At 38.5% G+C, this 19,311-nt stretch overlaps 1 protein-coding gene across 1 annotated transcript in view; it reads right to left on the reverse strand.

Moving 5' to 3' along the window:
• The window catches only part of Eya4 (EYA transcriptional coactivator and phosphatase 4), a 224,892-nt gene extending 207,060 nt beyond the window's left edge, over window positions 1-17,832 (reverse strand). Inside the window, exon 1 of the mRNA XM_055599376.1 lies at window positions 17,777-17,832. Within this exon, the coding sequence (XP_055455351.1) occupies window positions 17,777-17,809 (33 nt within the window). The 5' untranslated portion in view covers window positions 17,810-17,832. The remainder of the gene's footprint in view (window positions 1-17,776) is intronic.
• Window positions 17,833-19,311: the final 1,479 nt, after the last annotated feature.

The following is a 19,311-nucleotide window of genomic DNA, read 5'->3' on the forward strand; positions in this document are numbered from 1 at the left end:
TGGAAAGAGGAATATCTCCCACATCTCATAATAATGGATCATGTGGCTTCCTTTCTGTTCTTTCTCCCTGAACTTTTTCTCGTCATGGTACCCAGGATCAAAACTGGACAATTCTAGATGCACATGAGTCTAGTAAAACTGATGACCTTGGTGTTCTCTCATACCTTCATCTCATCCATGAGCTTACAGTATTACCTCTGCTTCTGAAGACCATCTGGAATCCTGTCACAACCGCTTCATACTTGATGTACTGAAACATTTTCTGGTTGGTCTTCAAGAATCTCATGCTGACCCGGGCATACAGATTTTGTCTCACGCCTTTGCTCTTCTGACCTTTCTTCACCATATACTTGCTCTGATCAGAGACAGTCTTCATTTCTATCCTGGAACATCACAGGTGATTGCTTCCCCTGAGGAAGTTCCTGAATACAGTATGTGCTGGCTAATTTTATGTCAACCAGGCACAGGGTAGAGTCATTTGAGAGGAGGAAACCTCAGTTAAGAAACTGTCTCCAAAAGATTGGGCAAACCTGTGGGGCATTTTCTTAATTAGTGATTGATGGGGAAAGACTCATTGTGGTGGGGATGTTCCTGGGCTAGTGGTTCTGGACATGATCTGGAGTTTTTATGAACTTATACTTTTATCTGGGCATAATGCTTTGTTTCAGAGGACTGTTATGAGATCAACTTCAAAAACAAATAAAAGTTTTAAAAAATGTCAGGCTGAGCAAGCTGTGAAGAGCAGGGCCATAAGCAGCACTCCTCCATGGCCTCTGCATCAGCTCCTGCCTCCAGGTTCCTGCCCTGTTTGAGTTCCTGTCCTGACAGTGATGGACAACAGATTTGGAAGTGTGAGTTACTTTGAGCCCACCTCAATGCTACATGGGTAGGAAGTTGTTTCCATCATGCTCAATAAGATTTTTGGAGTACAGCTTCAAATGGGTTTTCCAGATCAGTTCAGATTCCTGGCATTAATTAGTGATTCCACCTGTGACCACACTGGGACAACACTTGGTAATCAGATGAAGGACTCATGGAACTAATCTGTTAAGGAAATCTTTTGAAGTGCTGCAGATACTCTTTAAAACACAGATTTGGAATAACTTGAAAAAAACTATTGGTCAGAAACGTAGTACAGATGAATGGTATATTAGAACTCAAAATATTAAAATATTAACTTTGAGGCCTTCAGAAACTTTGAATGCATTTAGAACATCCCTTATTCTTTAATTAAGGATAAACATTCATATATTTTAGAATATAATGACACTGGAAAAGGATGCAATATTCTAAATAATCCAGAAAAAGAACACTAAGAAATGTTTCAACAATGCAATGTTCAATAGTTGTTTTTAAATGGAATGATTGCTCTTTTATTTTCACCAATAAATAGTTTCTTGCGATACTGAACGAAAATATAAAGGTATGTGAACAAAAATGTTATATGGTGGACACAGCATGTCTCTTAGGTGTTCACAAAAAGTTCCTAATAACCTTTTGTGAGGTTTAAGTCTGTGAAGAACTTATCATGAAAAGATGGTCTCTGTAGGCCACACGATGGAAATTGCAATGATGGTGATGCCACAACTCACATGATAGAGCAGGAAAATCTGCAGAGACATTTGTGCTTTACAAAGAGTGTTTCACGATGACCCAGGGGAACTCACCAAGATAATGATAAGCGCGAGGAAAGGGACTCAGGGAAGTTAAGGTGGGCAATGAGGCCTCTATGCTTTCGTTTTTATTATTATTTTATTTTTTACATTTTGCTTATTTTATATCATGATTGTAGGCTCCTACTCCAGGTCCCATCCTCCCTCTCTTTTCCTTCCATCCCCTTCCCCTAATCCACTGCAAGGGGAGTTCTCCAACTCTGCCATCTGCCCCTAGTTTATCAAGTCTCACAAGGACTGCCTAAATCCTCTTCCACTGAGATTCCATCTTACAACAATCAAAATAGCTAAGATCAAAAACTCAAGTGACAACACATGCTGGAGAGGACATGGAGAAAAAGAAACCCTCCTCTATTGCTGGTGAGAGTGCAAACTTGTACAACCACTTTGAAGATTAATCTGGTGCTTTCTCAGAAAATAGGAGATAGCACTACTTCAAGATCCGGCCATACCTCATGTGGGCATAGACCCTAAAGATGCTCCACCATTCAACAAGGGCATCTACTCTTTCTTTATATTTAAGTATGCAAAGGTTTTCCAAATGTCCTGAGGTTAAAATTCTAGAGGTTCTTCCTCTATTTCCACTGGAACCCAAGGATGTTGTTCAATGGTGCTTTAAAGTCTGAGCAAGGTGATAAAGAATTGTCTCCTTTTAAAATTATCAAAGACTAAGCATGGAGAGTATACTTTTCTCCCTTTCCTTACATAAATGTTGACACATTTAATCTGATAGATGCTAATGTATACTTTATGTTATATAGCTTATATAGTTTATGACATAAACCTTCACTACATGTTCATAGAATGGAGAATAACATCTAAAGGCATTCTATTGATATACTTTAATGCATAACCTATCTTATATTGTGTTTAATAATGAAATTGTATATATGCATGTATAATTTTAATTCTTGCATAAGGAACAATAATGAATTAAGAGGGAAAATCAGTCTAGATCAAAATACTAAACCTCCTGAGCAAGAAACATTTAGTGTAAAATTTAAACCCCTGAATATTAGTAAATTAATTCAACATTCTACAACAAGTATACATAATTAGAAATTATTATTAGTTATTTATTACTACTACTGAGACTAATCTATATACCGAGGAATACAAATGAAACACTAAAAAAAGAGGGTAGATAACATTATAGTAAGTCCAATCTACAACAACCTCTTTCCTTTATTTACAGAAAACTCCTTCTATTTCTCACAAGATACCACAGCTTGGTGCAAATGTTATAAACACTATACCATATATACATATATACATATATATATATATATATATGTGTGTGTGTGTGTGTGTGTGTGTGTGTGTGTGTGTGTATTTATACTTATGGCATAATTTAGTTTATATGTTCGACACAGTAGGGGACGAGTATAACTAATAGCTAAATCGTCATTTATGAAAAGGTGCTATAAGTTATTTGTGTCAAGTTTTCCCTCAAAATAGCTTATCGAACCAGGTATAAGGGCACATGCCTGTAATACATGCTATTTGGGGAAACTAAAGCATGAGTACCTTCTCAGGTCAGAGTTAAAGACCAACCTGGGTAACAGAGAAGAATGTAAACTTGTTGGACTATGACTGCCCTTGTTAGTGACACAGGAGATGTGATAGTGTGTCCATTAGATGATGTGAGGTGGAAGACAGGTTATGACAAAATGGTGGTCTGGTTTATAACATGCTTCAGCACAAGCACAGTGAAACCCATATCCATTCCCCAAGAGTCTGGTACCAGAGGGAATATAGACTGCTACTAGGTAATTAAAAGACAGATAGTAAGTGAAGCATGGGCTTCTAGACAGAGGGACAATTCCTGTCCCAGAAGAATGAAATAGGGGACATGAGATTTTATCTATGTACTTAGAATGGTTCCTGATTGAAAGCATATAAGTTGTTTATGTCTGGGACTTCCCATTTAGTATTTTGGGGTCATGGTTGAACTGCATGTACCTGAAACCCTGGAAAGCAAAACCATGGATGACAAGGTCTACTATAAACATCTAACAGATGAACACTCTGGAAACTCCTGTTGGCTTCCTATCACATGTTATTTACCACCACCATTTAAATACCTCTTGTGTTCTTCACAAAGGCTTTCACTCACAGAACAATAGTCCTGGTGCAAGATGCAAGTTCTTTAGTTCTCAATGAGTCTGAAATAATCCAAGACGTAAAAGCAAACAAAATGAGGGGAAACTAAACCAGCATAAGTAGGGTCCTAACCAGTGATTAGCATGATTTTGTAAAAAGATGATAAGGAGTTCAGGCTCTCACAGGAAGGATGGAAACATCCAGACATGACTTGGTGTGGATAATATCATGCAAATCACAGAACACTAGGAAAGTGATAGCAGTCAGCATTGGAATGAGGAGCACAGCTGTATGTAAGGCTCCTGTAAAGACTCCTTTTCTGGAATGTGTGGGCCTCCACTCTTACTTTCTCCAACATTAATACTTGAAGATTGTTACCATATGGCACCAAGTCCATATTTTCTCCTGTAAACATCATCCCTCAACTATGGTATTATAGTTAAGCAAAATGCAAATCATATGCATATATGTCAATTTTATGATACTGTTGTTAAACAATTAAATGCATTTGTTATCAAATACATACATTTTTACCTGATTTAAAAAAAATAAACCTACTAGGGAACATACTTGGAGACTGAGCTGCCATGGGCAACATCTGTGCAGGGGTTCTAGGTTATCTCCATGCATGGTACTTGGTTGGAGTATCAGTCTCAGAGAAGACCCCTGGACCCAGATTTTTTGGTTCTGTTGCTCTCCTTGTGGAACTCCTGTCCTCTCCAGGTCTTTCTATCTCCCATTTCTTTCATAAAATTTCCTGCACTCTGCCCAAAGTTTGGCTATGGGTCTCAGCATCTACTTTAATACCCTGTCTCTGACATAAACTCAGTGGCTGAAGTGGGGGGGGGGGGGGCAATCTTGCCAGACCACAAAGGAAGACAATGGAGCCGGTCCTGTTGAGACCTGATAGGCTAGGGTCAGATGGAAGGGGAGGAGGACCTCCCCTATCAGTGGACTAGGGGAGGGGCATGGGAGGAGAAAATGGAGGGAAGGTGAGATTGGGAGGGGATGAGGGAGGTGGCTACAGCAGGGATACAAAGCGAATAAATCGTAATAAATGAAAAATTAAAAATAAAAAATATAAACTTGCAGAATCAGGATTGTTGGTTTTATTCAGAGGAGAGTTATCTAAAATAAGAGTGCAGCATTACGAATTGTAAAGACATCCCTAGCAACTGCAAAATCAATCACACTTAATTTTCACATGTTTTGTTGAGTAAATATTTTAACTTCCTGGTCACAATTCAAATCCATTGTTCAATTCCGGGTCAAAATGAAGTGACCCAAATACACACTCTGTTATATAAAAGGCCCAGAGGATGGAATTACATCTTCCTCTAATAAGGTTCTTTGAAATTCTATACTAGTGTAACTTAGCAGCCAAGTTATTTGTCTACTGCTAATGCTGATTGAGCAGTAAATAATAACCAGGAGAAAAACAAACACATAGAGTAGGATGCTTCACACCTTTTTAGTGTTTTAAAATGACCCCGAGCTGCCAATTTCAGCTAGAGTTTAAATACAACAATTTAACAAACCTTTATATGATGCAAGAGTTCATCCATGAGTTTTGCAGGGCCTTATATAAATATCAAGAAACGCTGTGGAAGTGAATCAAGAAAACTTGCCGCTCTATGGTAGGGAACAACGACCCTGTTGGTCCAACTCGCCTCCGTAGCATAGAATTTGGAGAGTATACTCTATCCCTTCCACCTATGCAAAAAGTCCTCCAGCCCATGCATTAAGTGTGGCAAGATGAAAAGGAGATAAAGTGGGCAAGAAATTTATTGCAGAAGAACTGAGTGAGCACTTTAGAACCTTGCTACTTGTAGAAAAACTCTAAATATTCTAAATTCTGCCTAATGTCTTTTCATTTAATCAGTAAACTGGGAAGTAAACATACTCTATCTCACATTATTCTCAGTTTACCATTTCACATGGTTTCTGGTATGGCAAATCTATGAATTACTAGAAAGGGTAATAAGAAAAAATGAAAACATTTTTAATACTTTCCATCTTATGTATAAAAACTTAAAACATTGCTGAAGACTTTTTGCTAAAGGCAGATTTGGGGTTGGGGAATAAAAAAATACATAAAGCATCTTCCACTCGGATTTTTCTAGCACTTGGAGATTGCCATCTCTTGATCTAGATGTTTTAGCTTCAAATTCTACCCTTTTACCTACTAACAAGATGGCCCTAGATGACTAGAATCTAGGGACATCAATAATGTCCATCTAATCATATTGTTGTGATAATTAAATATGTTTATGTACTTACATGCATTATGTGTCCATTTATTAATAACATTGAAAAAGGCCATGGCAGCCAGAACATGCAACAGAAAAGTAAGGGTGGGTATCTGGGGTTCAGGCCACAGGTGTATGTGACTATTCATGTATGTCCACTGAAGCTGAGGTCAAACAGAAGCCAAGAAAGTCGGAAGTTGATGTTTTCTCTCTTTTTCAACTCTAGTTTGTTTGTGTGTCTTCTGTAATCTTCTTCCACTCTGCTATCCTAACTCCCGCCATGAGCTTTCCAACAAGTTAACCCTTAACAACTTTTCTGAATCCCGAAAAAATCTGAAGAGTTAGTTCATTTAACTACTGTAAGAAAACACTTTTGAAGTCTGTGTCAAGTAGCCTGTCTTATACTCTTACCAAACTTTATTTGGTTACATCAATAAAAATAGTCACTTTGTTATTGATGCTGGTATCCACCAGACATCACACAGGTAGCTCCTTCACTATTCTGTAGTTGTTTTCCTCTTCTCTTATTATTTCAATGAAAAAACACATAAACCTTCAATACCAACACACAGTCTTTAAGTCTTATTCAATGACATGCATTTTTCTGGAACTGAAAACACCTGAATTATTTATGTACTGAGTTTCAAATCACCTACCATTTTTGAACAATGGCTATTGCAAATCTTCTTTATACTACTTAAGCCCTTGATCCTACCCTGCTCCCATGTACTTCCTGACCTTGTATGAACAGATGTACATGGCTTCAGCATTACTAAAAAAACTAGTGCCATATGGAAAAATGCCTTGGTATTCTTGAGGATGAAGGTTTAACATTCCTAGAGTTAGAGTGTGAAAGCCCTCAACCATCAAATTGTCCTATTTCTGTTCTCCATCAAGTCCCATCCCCCTTAGGCAACAACCTGATTATATAATCCATACATGGATTCCTTCTCAAACCTTGTCATCAGTTGCACACAGGTCTCATTTAAATCACCACCTTGTTTCTCTTTAAGCCTCCAAGCTCTCTCTCTCTCTCTCTCTCTCTCTCTCTCTCTCTCTCTCTTTCTCTCTTATTGCCACATCTCTAATGGGACTTCATTCTGAAATGCTACTGATGACCTTACAATCAACCTGGGAAAGAGCCTTTTTCTCAGTCCCCATACATTTGACCTCTTCAAAATACTCAGTGAGAGCCACACTTCTAGAAAGTTCTCTTGGTCCTCGACTCAGGGAACTTTGATCCCACTAGTTATCGTGTTTTCTATCAGCACTTCTCAGTCTCTCTCAGTTCACCTCTTCTGTTACTTCATTAATGTGCTAGTCCTGTACATCTGTGCTCACCTTCTGTCCTTGTCTTAGACATTGTTTCTTCTCAGAAGCATCCCTGAAAGAAAAGACTATTCTGCTCCCTATCAGCAACCAAAGGCTGAAGTGGCTAAACAGAATTTTACCAATTGATAGTGTGACATCTTCTGAAAAGCCTTACATCCAAACACACCTTTCTCATTCTTTATGTCACTGACTCCCACTCCTGAACTCTGGTCATTGCATCTCCGAAGACTTAAACTCCATAATAATTCTTTTCTGTCTCCATTTCAAGACCTACCCTTTTTTCTACTAACCCACTCCAGCTAGTCACTAAATTCAGCACTACTTCTTCTGCAAGATCCTTCCCCAATCTTTGTCTCTTTCCAGTGTCAAATCATTACTTTAGGCCACAGACTATAAGAACATGAATAATGATCTATTACCCTTTTCTGTAAGGTTTTATTGCAATAGGTTTGCATTCTAAGTTGATATACATGGCTGACTTCAAGTGATTAGTTCATACAGAAATTATGACTAGAAAATCAAAACTATGCTATATGATCTTTTCTAGAAAATCTTTACCAGTGACCCTCCAGTTTAGTTCTTTTGAGTTCATGCATAACCAGCTTCAAGTCCCCCTAAGTTACCCCCCTACTCCTACTTCATAAACATGGTAGCCTTCTGGGTTTCACCTCATTTTCTGCCATTTTCCTTTATTTCTTCAAACAGACATCCCTACAATCAAAACTTCCAGTTTTTCACTAACATTCCTACCAATAGGTTAATTTTCCTAAAATACTATTTAACCATATTGCTTTTTTACTTAAAACTGATATGCTTACATTTGAATTCTAAGTTTGGAGACAGAAGGTAACATCATCTAACATAACTCTAATGTTGTACAGTAATGGCATCATGATGGATGCCCAGGAACAAGACTACACAGCTTGGCTTCAAAGTTCTTTTTAATCTCGTCTTGGCTTCTCCATCGTATTTCCCATTCCCAAATCTTCATACTCCTAGCAATTCTAATTTGGAAACTCCAATCCATCCTGGACACTTAAAAAAGACTTAACCCTTCTGTTTTGTACCTTTGAGATATGTCATCATGTTTCTAAGGGTTGGATGTATTGTATCTAAGACAACATATCCCGCCATTTGAGGAGCCACTGAAGGTATGACTAAATCCAGATGTGATGTTTTCTTGGCTGAACTCCAGATGTAATCTGTTCTTGTGGAGGCCTTTCCTGGCGATCAAGCAGTGCTGCTAGGGACTCTATAATCCATTACTATTGAAATACTTTTTTTTTTCGTATACTCTGTATTATGTTTTTGTCTCTCCATCCTAGGTCCTTTAATGATGTTTTACAACATGTCGTATTAAAAGTTCAAGAAATCTAACTCAAGTACTTTAGAGACCATATTCAAAATTATAAATAAGTAACTCCTTGAAGTCAAGAGTGCTGCAGTTCATGGTCGTTTATACCCCTTCCCTTTGCAGAAGACATTTGGTAATAAATGTCTCAAGACTTTATTATTATTACTATTATTATTATTATTATCATACAAAAAGGAAGGAGCTACTACTGACATCTAGTGGGTATATATCAGAGATACGGCCAAGCATCATACGTTGTATAAGACAATCCCCCCCACCGCCATTCCACAACAGAGTTAGCCAACTCAAATGTGAATAATATCAAGGACAAGACTCATGTTGCTACGGCCAATTCTTTGCCAAGACAGGATGCCTGTACGTCACATCTACAGATGTAGTAATAAGAAATGATAACTCTCTGCTTAGAAATATTTCAACTTATAGAGCTTACGGTTTTGGTGACTTTGATGGAAATCTTGAACTGAATGATGTACCAGCACCTGTTCATAAGTGTACGCTGGTCCTTCCTACCTTGTGATATAGATGAACTCAGTAATCAAAACCTGGGTGTGTGGTTGCTAAAATTATAGTAAGGAAGCACAACAAACAAGAATTGGCTAGATACGGAAACATATACTCGTGAAACAATTCAGTCATATGAGTTTGTGTGGTAGACTTAAGCAGTTATCTTCTATCTTATATAGACTGTCATCTCTGCCATCCTTAAGTCTGAAGTAACCAATTATTGCATCCCTTTTGTTTTTCTCTATCCAGACTTAACTCTTTTGGTAGTTTCCATCAACTTCCTTTCTCTGACTGCTCCTGGTACCCTGAAACCCCAACTCTGTAGGTCCAGTCTAGCTTCCCTATTTTTGTTCTAGATGGTGATATCTGACTAACCAACATTTCTTCTTGATGGCTAGCAGCAAGTAGAGTTTCTCATGCCTATATTAGTTTCAGGAGAATCTGTCCCCCATGCAGTGCCTCAGCAATCCAGATAGGTCCCCATTCATCACCCTAGGGTAGTTCTCAACTTTCCTAATGCCCATTAATATAGTTCTTTATTCTGTGGTGATGCCAACCGTAAAGTCATTTCACTGCTGCTTCATAACTGTAGTTTTGCTATTGTTATGAATCATAGTGCAAATATCTCATACACAGGATATCTGATACGTGACCCCCAAGGGTGTCATGGCCACAGTTTGAGAACTGCTGCACTAGGAACACAGATCAACCAAAAGAACATGTAGAAGCTTTCACAGCCTCAGCCTGGAAATGACACCAATATTCCATGTCCTAGTATTTCAGACCAGAACATGTTACGCGGAGTGGTCCTGATGGAAGAAGACAGGGAAGTACAGAGTGATACATGAGGAAAGGGGATTGTAGGGTGAGCTAACTGAAAATAGCACTGAGTCTAAAATGCAGCTCTTAATCTCTATCCAAACTAGCCCTTTCAAGGTCTTCCATCTCAGCCAATGTCAGCCATGTCCCTCCCAGTACTTAAGACAAAGAGCAGAAATCATTCATGACTCCTTTCTTTTTCTAACAGGGTGCATCCTGTTAGCAAGAAGCCATCTTATTCTTGTCTTTAAAATAGTTTCTGCATCAAGCACTTCTCACCATCTCTACTGCCAAGTGAACGAATAATACTCTTCTTATTACTCTTTTTTTGTACTGAAAGGCAGGGTGACTTTTAAAAAATTTTATTAGTTACACTTTATTCACTTTGTATCCCCCCATAAACCCTTTCCTCCTCCCCTCCCAATCCCACCTTCCCTCCACCTTCTTCACACATATCCCTCCCCAAGTCCACAGGAGTGGCTGCATTGTCGTCTTCTGTGGCCTGGTAAGGCTGCTTCCCCATCAGGAGGAAGTGATCAAAGAGCAGGTCAATCAGATTATGTCAGAGGCAGTCCCTGTTCCCATTACTATGGAACCCACTTGGACACTGAACTGCCATGGACTACATCTGTTCAGGGGTTCTAGGTTATCTCCATGCATGGTACTTGGTTGGAGTATGAGTCTTTGGAAAGACCCCTGTGTTCAAATTTTCTAGTTCTGTTGCTCTCCTTGTGGAGTTCCTGTCTTCTCCAGATCTTATTATTTCCCACTTCTTTTATAAGATTCCATGCACTCTGCCCAACAGTTGGCCATAAGTCTCAGCATCTGCTTTTATAGTCTGCAGGGCAGAGCCTTTCAGAGGCCCTCTGTGGCAAGTTCCTAGAATATTACTCAGCAATGAAAAACAAGGAAATCATGAAATTTACAGGTAAATGGTGGAAACTGGAAAGGATCATCCTGAGTGAGCTGTCCCAGAAACAGAAAGACACACACGATATATACTCACTCATATAGACATGTAATATAGGATAAACCTACTAAAATCTGTACATCTAAACAAACTAAGCAAAAGAGAGGACTCTGACTAAAATGCTCAATCCCCATCCCAAAAGGCAAAGAGGATGGACATCAGAAGAAGAAGAAAACAAGAAGTCTTTTTAAAATTTCACATCATAGCATGGCCTTAAAAGTACTTAGCATCGCTTTGTTTTGATGTTTTAAATACCTACTTCAAAGTACAAAGTTATCTGAACACCATTTCCACTGATGAGAGCAGCCTAGATTTGGATGTAAGAGTGTCAGCTGACAGTCCATTACAATTGCTTTCTGTCAGTCATCAAGCTCTAGGGAGGAGGATCAGGAAGTCTTCCTCAGACTGGGATTACAATGGAGCTTCCCACAAGGGACTGTCATTGAGGCTGGACAAGAAGGCACCTAAAAGCGTTGTTCAGGATGACTCCCATCAGAGGCATCTCTTTTCATCAGTGAAGTTTTCACTTGCTGATGCTAAAAAATGCATTCACTTTCCCCATGTCACCGTAGATAAAGCACAGAAGAAACCCACTATATCTCATTCATCATTCACGATTATTTTCATTTCATTTATAAAGTAGATACTAGGTTAACGTGATAAGATACGTAAACTGTGTATCCAAGTAAGAGACTTTGGGAATTCTGAGACATCCTAGCTCTTATTTACCTCTGTCTTACAGAATAGAAAATCTCTTGATGCCTGACACCTAACTGACACAGAGCCAGCAAATCTGAAGCTCTGATGCCTCCTTCTTCCTTTCAAAGTAAACTGACAGTATTACTCTCCTGTATGTCCTGTCCCAACTATGCATTCATTAGTATAAGTAAAACATAATGATGGCTCCCCAAATTTGGGAAAATGTCACGCAGTTAAAAATCTCTATTTGATGTCCAGTTCAATATTGGGGGGGCAGTTTTGACAATAATAATCCTAAAAAGTTATAAAAATAATATTTAATAAAATACAGTACTAACATGTAAGTGGACTGAATTAGTGAGATGCTGAAATAAACAGTACTGTTCATGTCATGATATATAGCATTTAAGGAGGCATTTGTACAAAGAACTATAATTTATTCATTTGGTTTCCCTAGTATCCACTAATATTTTGTTGAGTAACCTATATATAATACTTAAAATTATGATATAACACATAATTCTTTAAATGAATAAACTGTTTTTATTTTCAAGCCTTCTAGCTTGATTATTAATTAAGCCATACTTTATCACATTAGTTTGAATAAATGAGACAAAAGGCAAAAACAAAACAAAAAAAAAAACCACAAAAAACCAGCAGTAATAACCCACTCCATTATAGCAGAGCTTTTATCCATCTTAGTGTATATGGATTTTCCAGACATAAAAATATTACAAATTGCCCATTCTTTCTCTGAAGTCAAGGAATATAATATACTTCGTAGTATCAAGGGGAGTATTGCTAAGTATGAACTAACTCATAGCTTTCTGGGTCATCAAGAATAATATTTTTAGATGCTGGATAGATGGCTCATTGTTTGAGAGTATTGGCTGCTCCTACAGAGGGCCAAAGTTCAATTCCCAGCACTTACATATGGCAGCTCACAACTATCTGTAACCCCAATTCCAAGAGATCAAATGTCCTCTTCTGATCTCTCTCAGCGAGCCAGGCATGTGCATACACATGCAGAGACATACATGTGAGCAAAACACTCACACACACAGAAAAATTTGTTTAAAAATTTTTAAATAGTCAAGTCACACAAGAGTGACATTTTTAAGTTTAAAAAATAAGGGTAAGCTAAAGTCGCTTAACTTTCTTCTAAACTAGCAACCCTGAAATAAAAACTCATGGCAGAATTTTAAGAAATTTAAGTCTTATTTCTAATTGCCCTAAAACTTTCTGGATGCCGTTAGTCAAAATGCAGAATAAGAGCCAAATACAAACCAAACAAACATCGAAGAAGGTTTAAGAACAATGATAATATGCAGGCAAAGTGTTACTTGATTCTCTACGGAGTTTTTCTCAAAAAATGAGTCAAATGCAAATTCCTGAGGTCCTGTATTCTGAGAACTTCATCTTGCTTTCTAAAACTTGTTGCCATGCCTCATCAAAAACACATTTAAGTGTTTCAGAGAAAACAGTTAATAAACATCAGCAAGAACTGTGACAGTTAGAAAGAGTTCACAACAGGCAAGACTCGCCATTGCTCTTCAGTAGTTTATAACCCAGAAGCTAGACAAGCAAGTAAACAGATTAGGTTTCAGTTCTTGGTGGTGAATGCTAGGCTAGAGATGATGCCAAAGGGTTACCGCAGCACATTGTAAAGGCACCCGGTACAACTGTGGCTCACTGAGGTGGCTAACCCAACATGGCCTCCCCAGCATGGCTCACCCTATGTTGCTGGTGGGGCAGGGAGACAAGAAGGAGCTGGGGAAGGGTTCTCAGAAGCAGTGAGCTCCATGAGAGTCTGTAAGAACATCAGGGTAGCTCAGTAGAAGAGGGGCTGTATCACACTTACGAATCAGTAGAGACCATAGAAGATTTGGGAAATCTGGGCAGCTGACAGAAACTAAAAATACAACTAAGGGAATCAATAGTATCTAGTCTTTTGTGGTGGTTCCTACATGAACCTCTTTTCAGAGGGCAAGAAAGCTATGAAGAGAAAATGTAGTACAATAGTGTGACCAGGTATGTATTTTGGAAAGAGAATCAACTTGAAACAGGACAAGGTAGTGAAGAGTTAAAAGGTCAGAGTTAGGAAACTGAGGCACAGAGAATGGGGGAAGGGCGTAGTGGGAGAAGAGGGAGAGAGGGTAATATTGGGAGGAGACTAGGAAGGGGGCCACAGCTAGGATACAAAGTGAATAAATTGTAATAAATGATAATAATAAAAATAATTTAAAGAGAGAGAGAGAGAGAGAGAGAGAGAGAGAGAGAGAGAAGGCCAGGCAGGAATGGGAAGGCATCAGAGTGGGGCAGGGGAGAAGTTGATCTGGTGGTTATTGTTACTTTTACTTCACTTCAGCTGCTGAGGAGCTGGTAATGAAGGCATTTGTAGAAGCCAGCCAGTTCTCTATGGAGTTTTTCTTGCCTGTGAGTCAAATGCAAATTTCTGAGGTCCTGTATTCTGAGAGGAGCTTCTGACTTTCTAATACCCCTCAGGCCATTGGCTACCATGCCTCATCAAAAACATATTTAAGTGCTTTTTAAGGAAAATGCTTTGCATTGTATTTGGCTCTTATTCTGCAGTTTGACTAACGACAGTGTCTAGAAAGTGTCAGGGCAATTAGAAATAGGACAAAAATTTCCTAGAATTCTATCTGCCAACTTAATACAGAATTGGAGTAGAGAAGGAGAAAAACAGAGGGACAAGACAGCTGGTGAGGTCAGTTTTAATCTGCAAAAAAATTATGGACCTATAAATCTCCAGGTAGAGAGACGATCCAAAATAAGAGTTGGCCAGGCAAGAAAGAAGGAATACTCATGAAAGACTTTCTCTCTGTGTGTGTGTGTGTGTGTGTGTGTGTGTGTGTGTGTGTGATGTATAATGTATGTGGTTATGTATGTTTGTGTGTATATGTATACACATGTGCGCATATGTGGCTGTACCTACCGAGTCCAGAAGATGTCGACGGACATCTTACTCCATTGCTCCTCCCAACCCCGTCATTCTTTGAGACAGGCTTTCAGATTGTGCAGCGCTTACTAACTGGCTAGACCAGCTGTCCAGTGAGCTGCCCAAATCACCCCTACTGCGCATCTTCCACACTGGAGTGATAAATACATGCTACCACATCAGGCTTTTTACTTGTGTGCTGGGAACCTGAACTCAGGTCCTCATTTGTTCAGCAGACTGAACTGAGTGAGCCATCTTCCATGGTTCTCAAGTTACTTAGAGCAGGCAGTGATCTTAACGAATGTTTTGTGGACCACATGCTAGCACATCATGTTAGGATGCTTTATCATCCTCCCCACTCTATAGACGAGAATGAGGTTAAGTGATTTCTCAGTGTTTACAAAGTCCTTGTCAGTAATGTCTGAATCTACAACTAACGCCTTTAACTATTGATGCTATGTTGTGTCATAAAAACCCATGAAAGGTTTTAGGGCAAGACAAAAACATGTTCAGCTCTAAATTCCGGTCCTTAACTGCTATTTGACCTGAACACTCTCTGCGCAATGTCTTCATCTATAAAATGTTAGGCTTTAGACGTATAATGCATGGACACAGGAAAGATCCAGAAAAGTGTGTGGAAAGTGCTGGATGGCGCATGCCATGCATCGTAAATCACTTTTACTATTGTATGCATGCCCTGAAATTTCCATCTTATGAAGGCTAATACCCTCCTGATCATTCTATATTTTAATAAACACAATGCTTCTCAAAAAGCTTTAAGAAATTAATATATTCTGCAACATTTAAATTTATTTAATGACTTAATGCAAATATAACAATTATTTTGTTTTGAAAGGAATGAGTCTTAGTTTGTTTGTTTGTTTGTTTGTTTGTTTTAACTTGTCCATAATGGTGGAAGACACGATTTAAGCTGTCTCATTATCAGACATATTTGGATGAGGAAGAAAGCCATGAACTCAGAGAAGGATCACCCAGATCCTTCCAAGTTTGCAGCGTGCAGACACAGCACATAAGAAACCCTTGCTGCTTCTCAGGAGCTGTCTGCAGACTTCTGAGATGAGTAGGCTGGTCTATGTGTCCAAGGTTTAGGCTTAGCAACTGGAGTCATGCCAGAGCCACAGAAATCGCCTAGACATTCAGTTCTCACACCTGGCTGCACAGTAGCATCACTGAGAACTTAAACTGAGGATTTTGGCCCTGAAATATTGCTGAAAGAAAACCAGTGATTTTAGAAACACAATTCACAAATTCTGGGCATTGTTTTGTCAAAGATGATCTAAACTGTGAGTAATACCTTAGCCTTATGTTGAGTGTAAATATGTTTTATTTAGCTTCAAATTCATTAAAGCAGATGTTCTGTTATATTTATATATTTAGAAAAATATATATGTTATATATGTATATTACATATGTATCAATAATTAAAGAAAAAAGATCATGAATTTTAGAAAAAGTAAGGAATGCATGGAAGGGGTTGGAGGAAGGGAAGTGAAAATGATATAATCATATTATTTTTTTATTTAAAATGTATTAGAAAATAAAGTTCATAATCTCTCTCATGTGTATACTTTCCATAAAACAACTGATGATTCAGCCATCCTGCTTTTCTGGGACTCTTCCTTCTTTAATGCTCTTTTGAGCTCCCCAAACTCCAACTCCTAAATCTCTGAAAACATGTGGACATTGGCTCATCTAACACACACGCACACACACATTTCTAAGTGAGTCTCAGAATACTAGACGTAAGCACACATCACAGCCCTCAGGTGACATAACCATTCACTGTTGACATTCAGGCACATGGTCACACTCACCGACCTATAATCCTAGCAAAAGCCACAAACACACAATGGCCCCTGGGAAAGAGACAACCACCGTCACTACTAGAACCTGCTTGCCAGAGTTGTAGCCCTACATGTTTAAATTTGGTAACCAGTTCCTGTAGAGGTTGGTTTAAAGCCTTCGCCTGTCACTGTCAGGTTTGTCAATGAAATTAGACAGTTTTTAAGAGTCCCATGTCTACTGGTGAACTTTCAGCCTCACAGCACTGTGACGGCTCGCCGTCACGTGTTTCTTTTGATGATGTTATAGAAAATGAGCAGTGCTACAATTATATAATAGAATCGTATTAAGGTAGCCCCTAGACATAAAAATTGAAATCCGAAAGTACATATTTTAATTATCTGCTAAAAAACAAATGAAATGTTTAGAATAGCGGCTTCTCACACAGTGCACTTTTTTTAAAAATATGAACTTGAAATGCATTTCACACATCTGTTCTATAGTTATGTGGTTATATGCCAGAAGCTTGTCCTTGGTTGTCCCTGGGAAGCCTTGGATTTTTAATCACGATCGTACAAGCTAAGGAAGAATAGCTGTGTCTGTGGAACACATTCTTGGTGGTATGCATGGCTTTTCCCCTGTGACTGCACTAGCTGCTTGTGTACAGAACAGCTAGGGCGACAGTTTCCAGCAATCCAGGCCCTTGTTGTACATAATAAAGAATTAATGTCATTGAGATCCTACTAATGAGGCAAGAGGAAGAGCTGGTCAGGCTTCTCCTTACAGGAACACAGAATAGGATTGTTACCAGGCTGCCACATTCTTGGTCCTGTGATAAATCTCGTAAAATAAGGAAAGCCCTTGAGTACTGTGGTTTTCATCCATGAGATGAGCAGTTGGCATGCTAATAAGATCCTCTCTCCTATTATACTCCTAATAGCCAGCAATATAGAAACCATCCAGCATTTTTGGAACAAAACATAACAAAGGAAGTCCATAAAATTACTCAGACTGTCTAAACACACAGCATGATTTCAACACCCTAGTCTTCCAACCTTAGGCTCTCTGAGAGGAGCATCGAGGGAGGCATCAAAAATGTGACATCATCATTAAGCAGGAACAACACGCGTTGCCAAAAACCTATTTTATGGCCTTACAGGAGGATTCAAAAATCAACAAAATATATTTGACCCAAAGCCTTACTGCTGAAAATAGGTTCCTTTCTAAGAAAAGTTTGAGTAGTCTTACCACCTCTTTTTAAGAGAGTACTGAGGTTAAATTAAGACTTACTGATTGCTCATTTAGGTCCTGGGTGTCTTCCATGTGGCTCCCTCACTTCTCTTGCCACTCCCACGCAGAAGCAGCCTCCGTGGAACTCAAAGTCGACTATCTGAAACAAAAAGGGTAGAAAGAGAAGAGAAAAAGAAAATGATTATTTTTATTCATTTTCACACGCACTTATACACACAAAGAGTTAGGATGACAGTTGGCAGTACATACAGGATGCAGGTGAACGTTTTGAAGAAAGAAGCGAGTCATTAATTGGTTTCGATATCTTACATAAATAATGAGCCTGTAAAAAAAATGTCATGGTGGAGCTGATCTATGGGAGTAGCTCCTCAGGTGTCTTTCAGTTAGAGAAAAATATCTGAGGAAAACTTTGGAGACACAGAACAAAAAAACAATTAATATACTACTTTGCTTAGACAAAAAAAAATGGTAACCACGTTAATCACTGCTGCATAATGTCAACTGGGAAATACTGTTTGTTTTAAGATTGTTGCTTTTAGAATAAGAAACTGTGTCTAAACTCTCTTTTCTTAGAAGCATGATATTGTGGCTGATGATAAAGCTCACACGTGCAAGGCCCTGGGTATGATTCTGAACACCACAAAAGCTATTATATTTCAAAATACACAGATTTTAATAGATGAGGAAAATAATTAGTTTAATACAGGTAAGAGGAGACGTACTCAACCACAGTGACACAATCACTTAACTACTCAAAAGATAAAATTAATCTTGACGCCACACCATTTGATTCCTTTTCTCCTGGCCAAGCAAAAATATACTTTACATCCCAAATAAAGGAAGATTTTTATAATAGTAGCAATGTAAGATAACACCAAAAGGCCAAATGCTCCCCCAAATCATGTTTCTTCTCTTGAATACATATACAAGACCAAGCAATGCTTTTTAAAAAGTGGTTTTATAAGATTGATTTTAACTATAACATGTAGTGAAAACCGAATTTTATAAAGAGGCCCTCGAAGGCCTCCATGCATCATTCTAACATTAACTTTTGATGCCAGAGTAATTTCTGTAAGGGAAGACAAGGGTTGTCTTCCTCTGAGTTATGCTCAGTGTATAGCTCAGTATTTGATGTGCTGACTAGCTCAGTGACAAATACAACCCTCAACAGGTCCTTGGTGATGCAATAAAAGAGTGGGAGAAACAACTGGTGTTGAAAATTTTGTCTCATACACATGGCTCTTTGGGGAGGACTCTGTTTCACCCTCGTTTTCTGGGTATCTTGCTTTGTATTAGAACAATAAAACAGAAATGTAGAAGGAAGGATTATTTACTAGGTTGTAAGTATTCCTAAAATTCAGTATTGAAAATTAGTACATAATTCCCTAATCACTAACCTACTCATACAGAACACTCCTGAGAAAATTATCATTGATACCAGTTAAATGAATTTATTTCCAAACAAGCCTGTTGTGCTAGATTTCTAGAAGGTGGCTAACTTAGAGCAGCAATTTATTTCAAAACATTCTAGGAACCAAAGCCCTTTAACCAAGGCAGATCCCTGGTCTTTCTGG

The sequence above is a fragment of the Psammomys obesus genome, unplaced genomic scaffold, assembly GCF_907164565.1.
Source record: "Psammomys obesus unplaced genomic scaffold, mPsaObe1.curated_primary_1811, whole genome shotgun sequence".
NCBI lineage: Eukaryota > Metazoa > Chordata > Mammalia > Rodentia > Muridae > Psammomys > Psammomys obesus.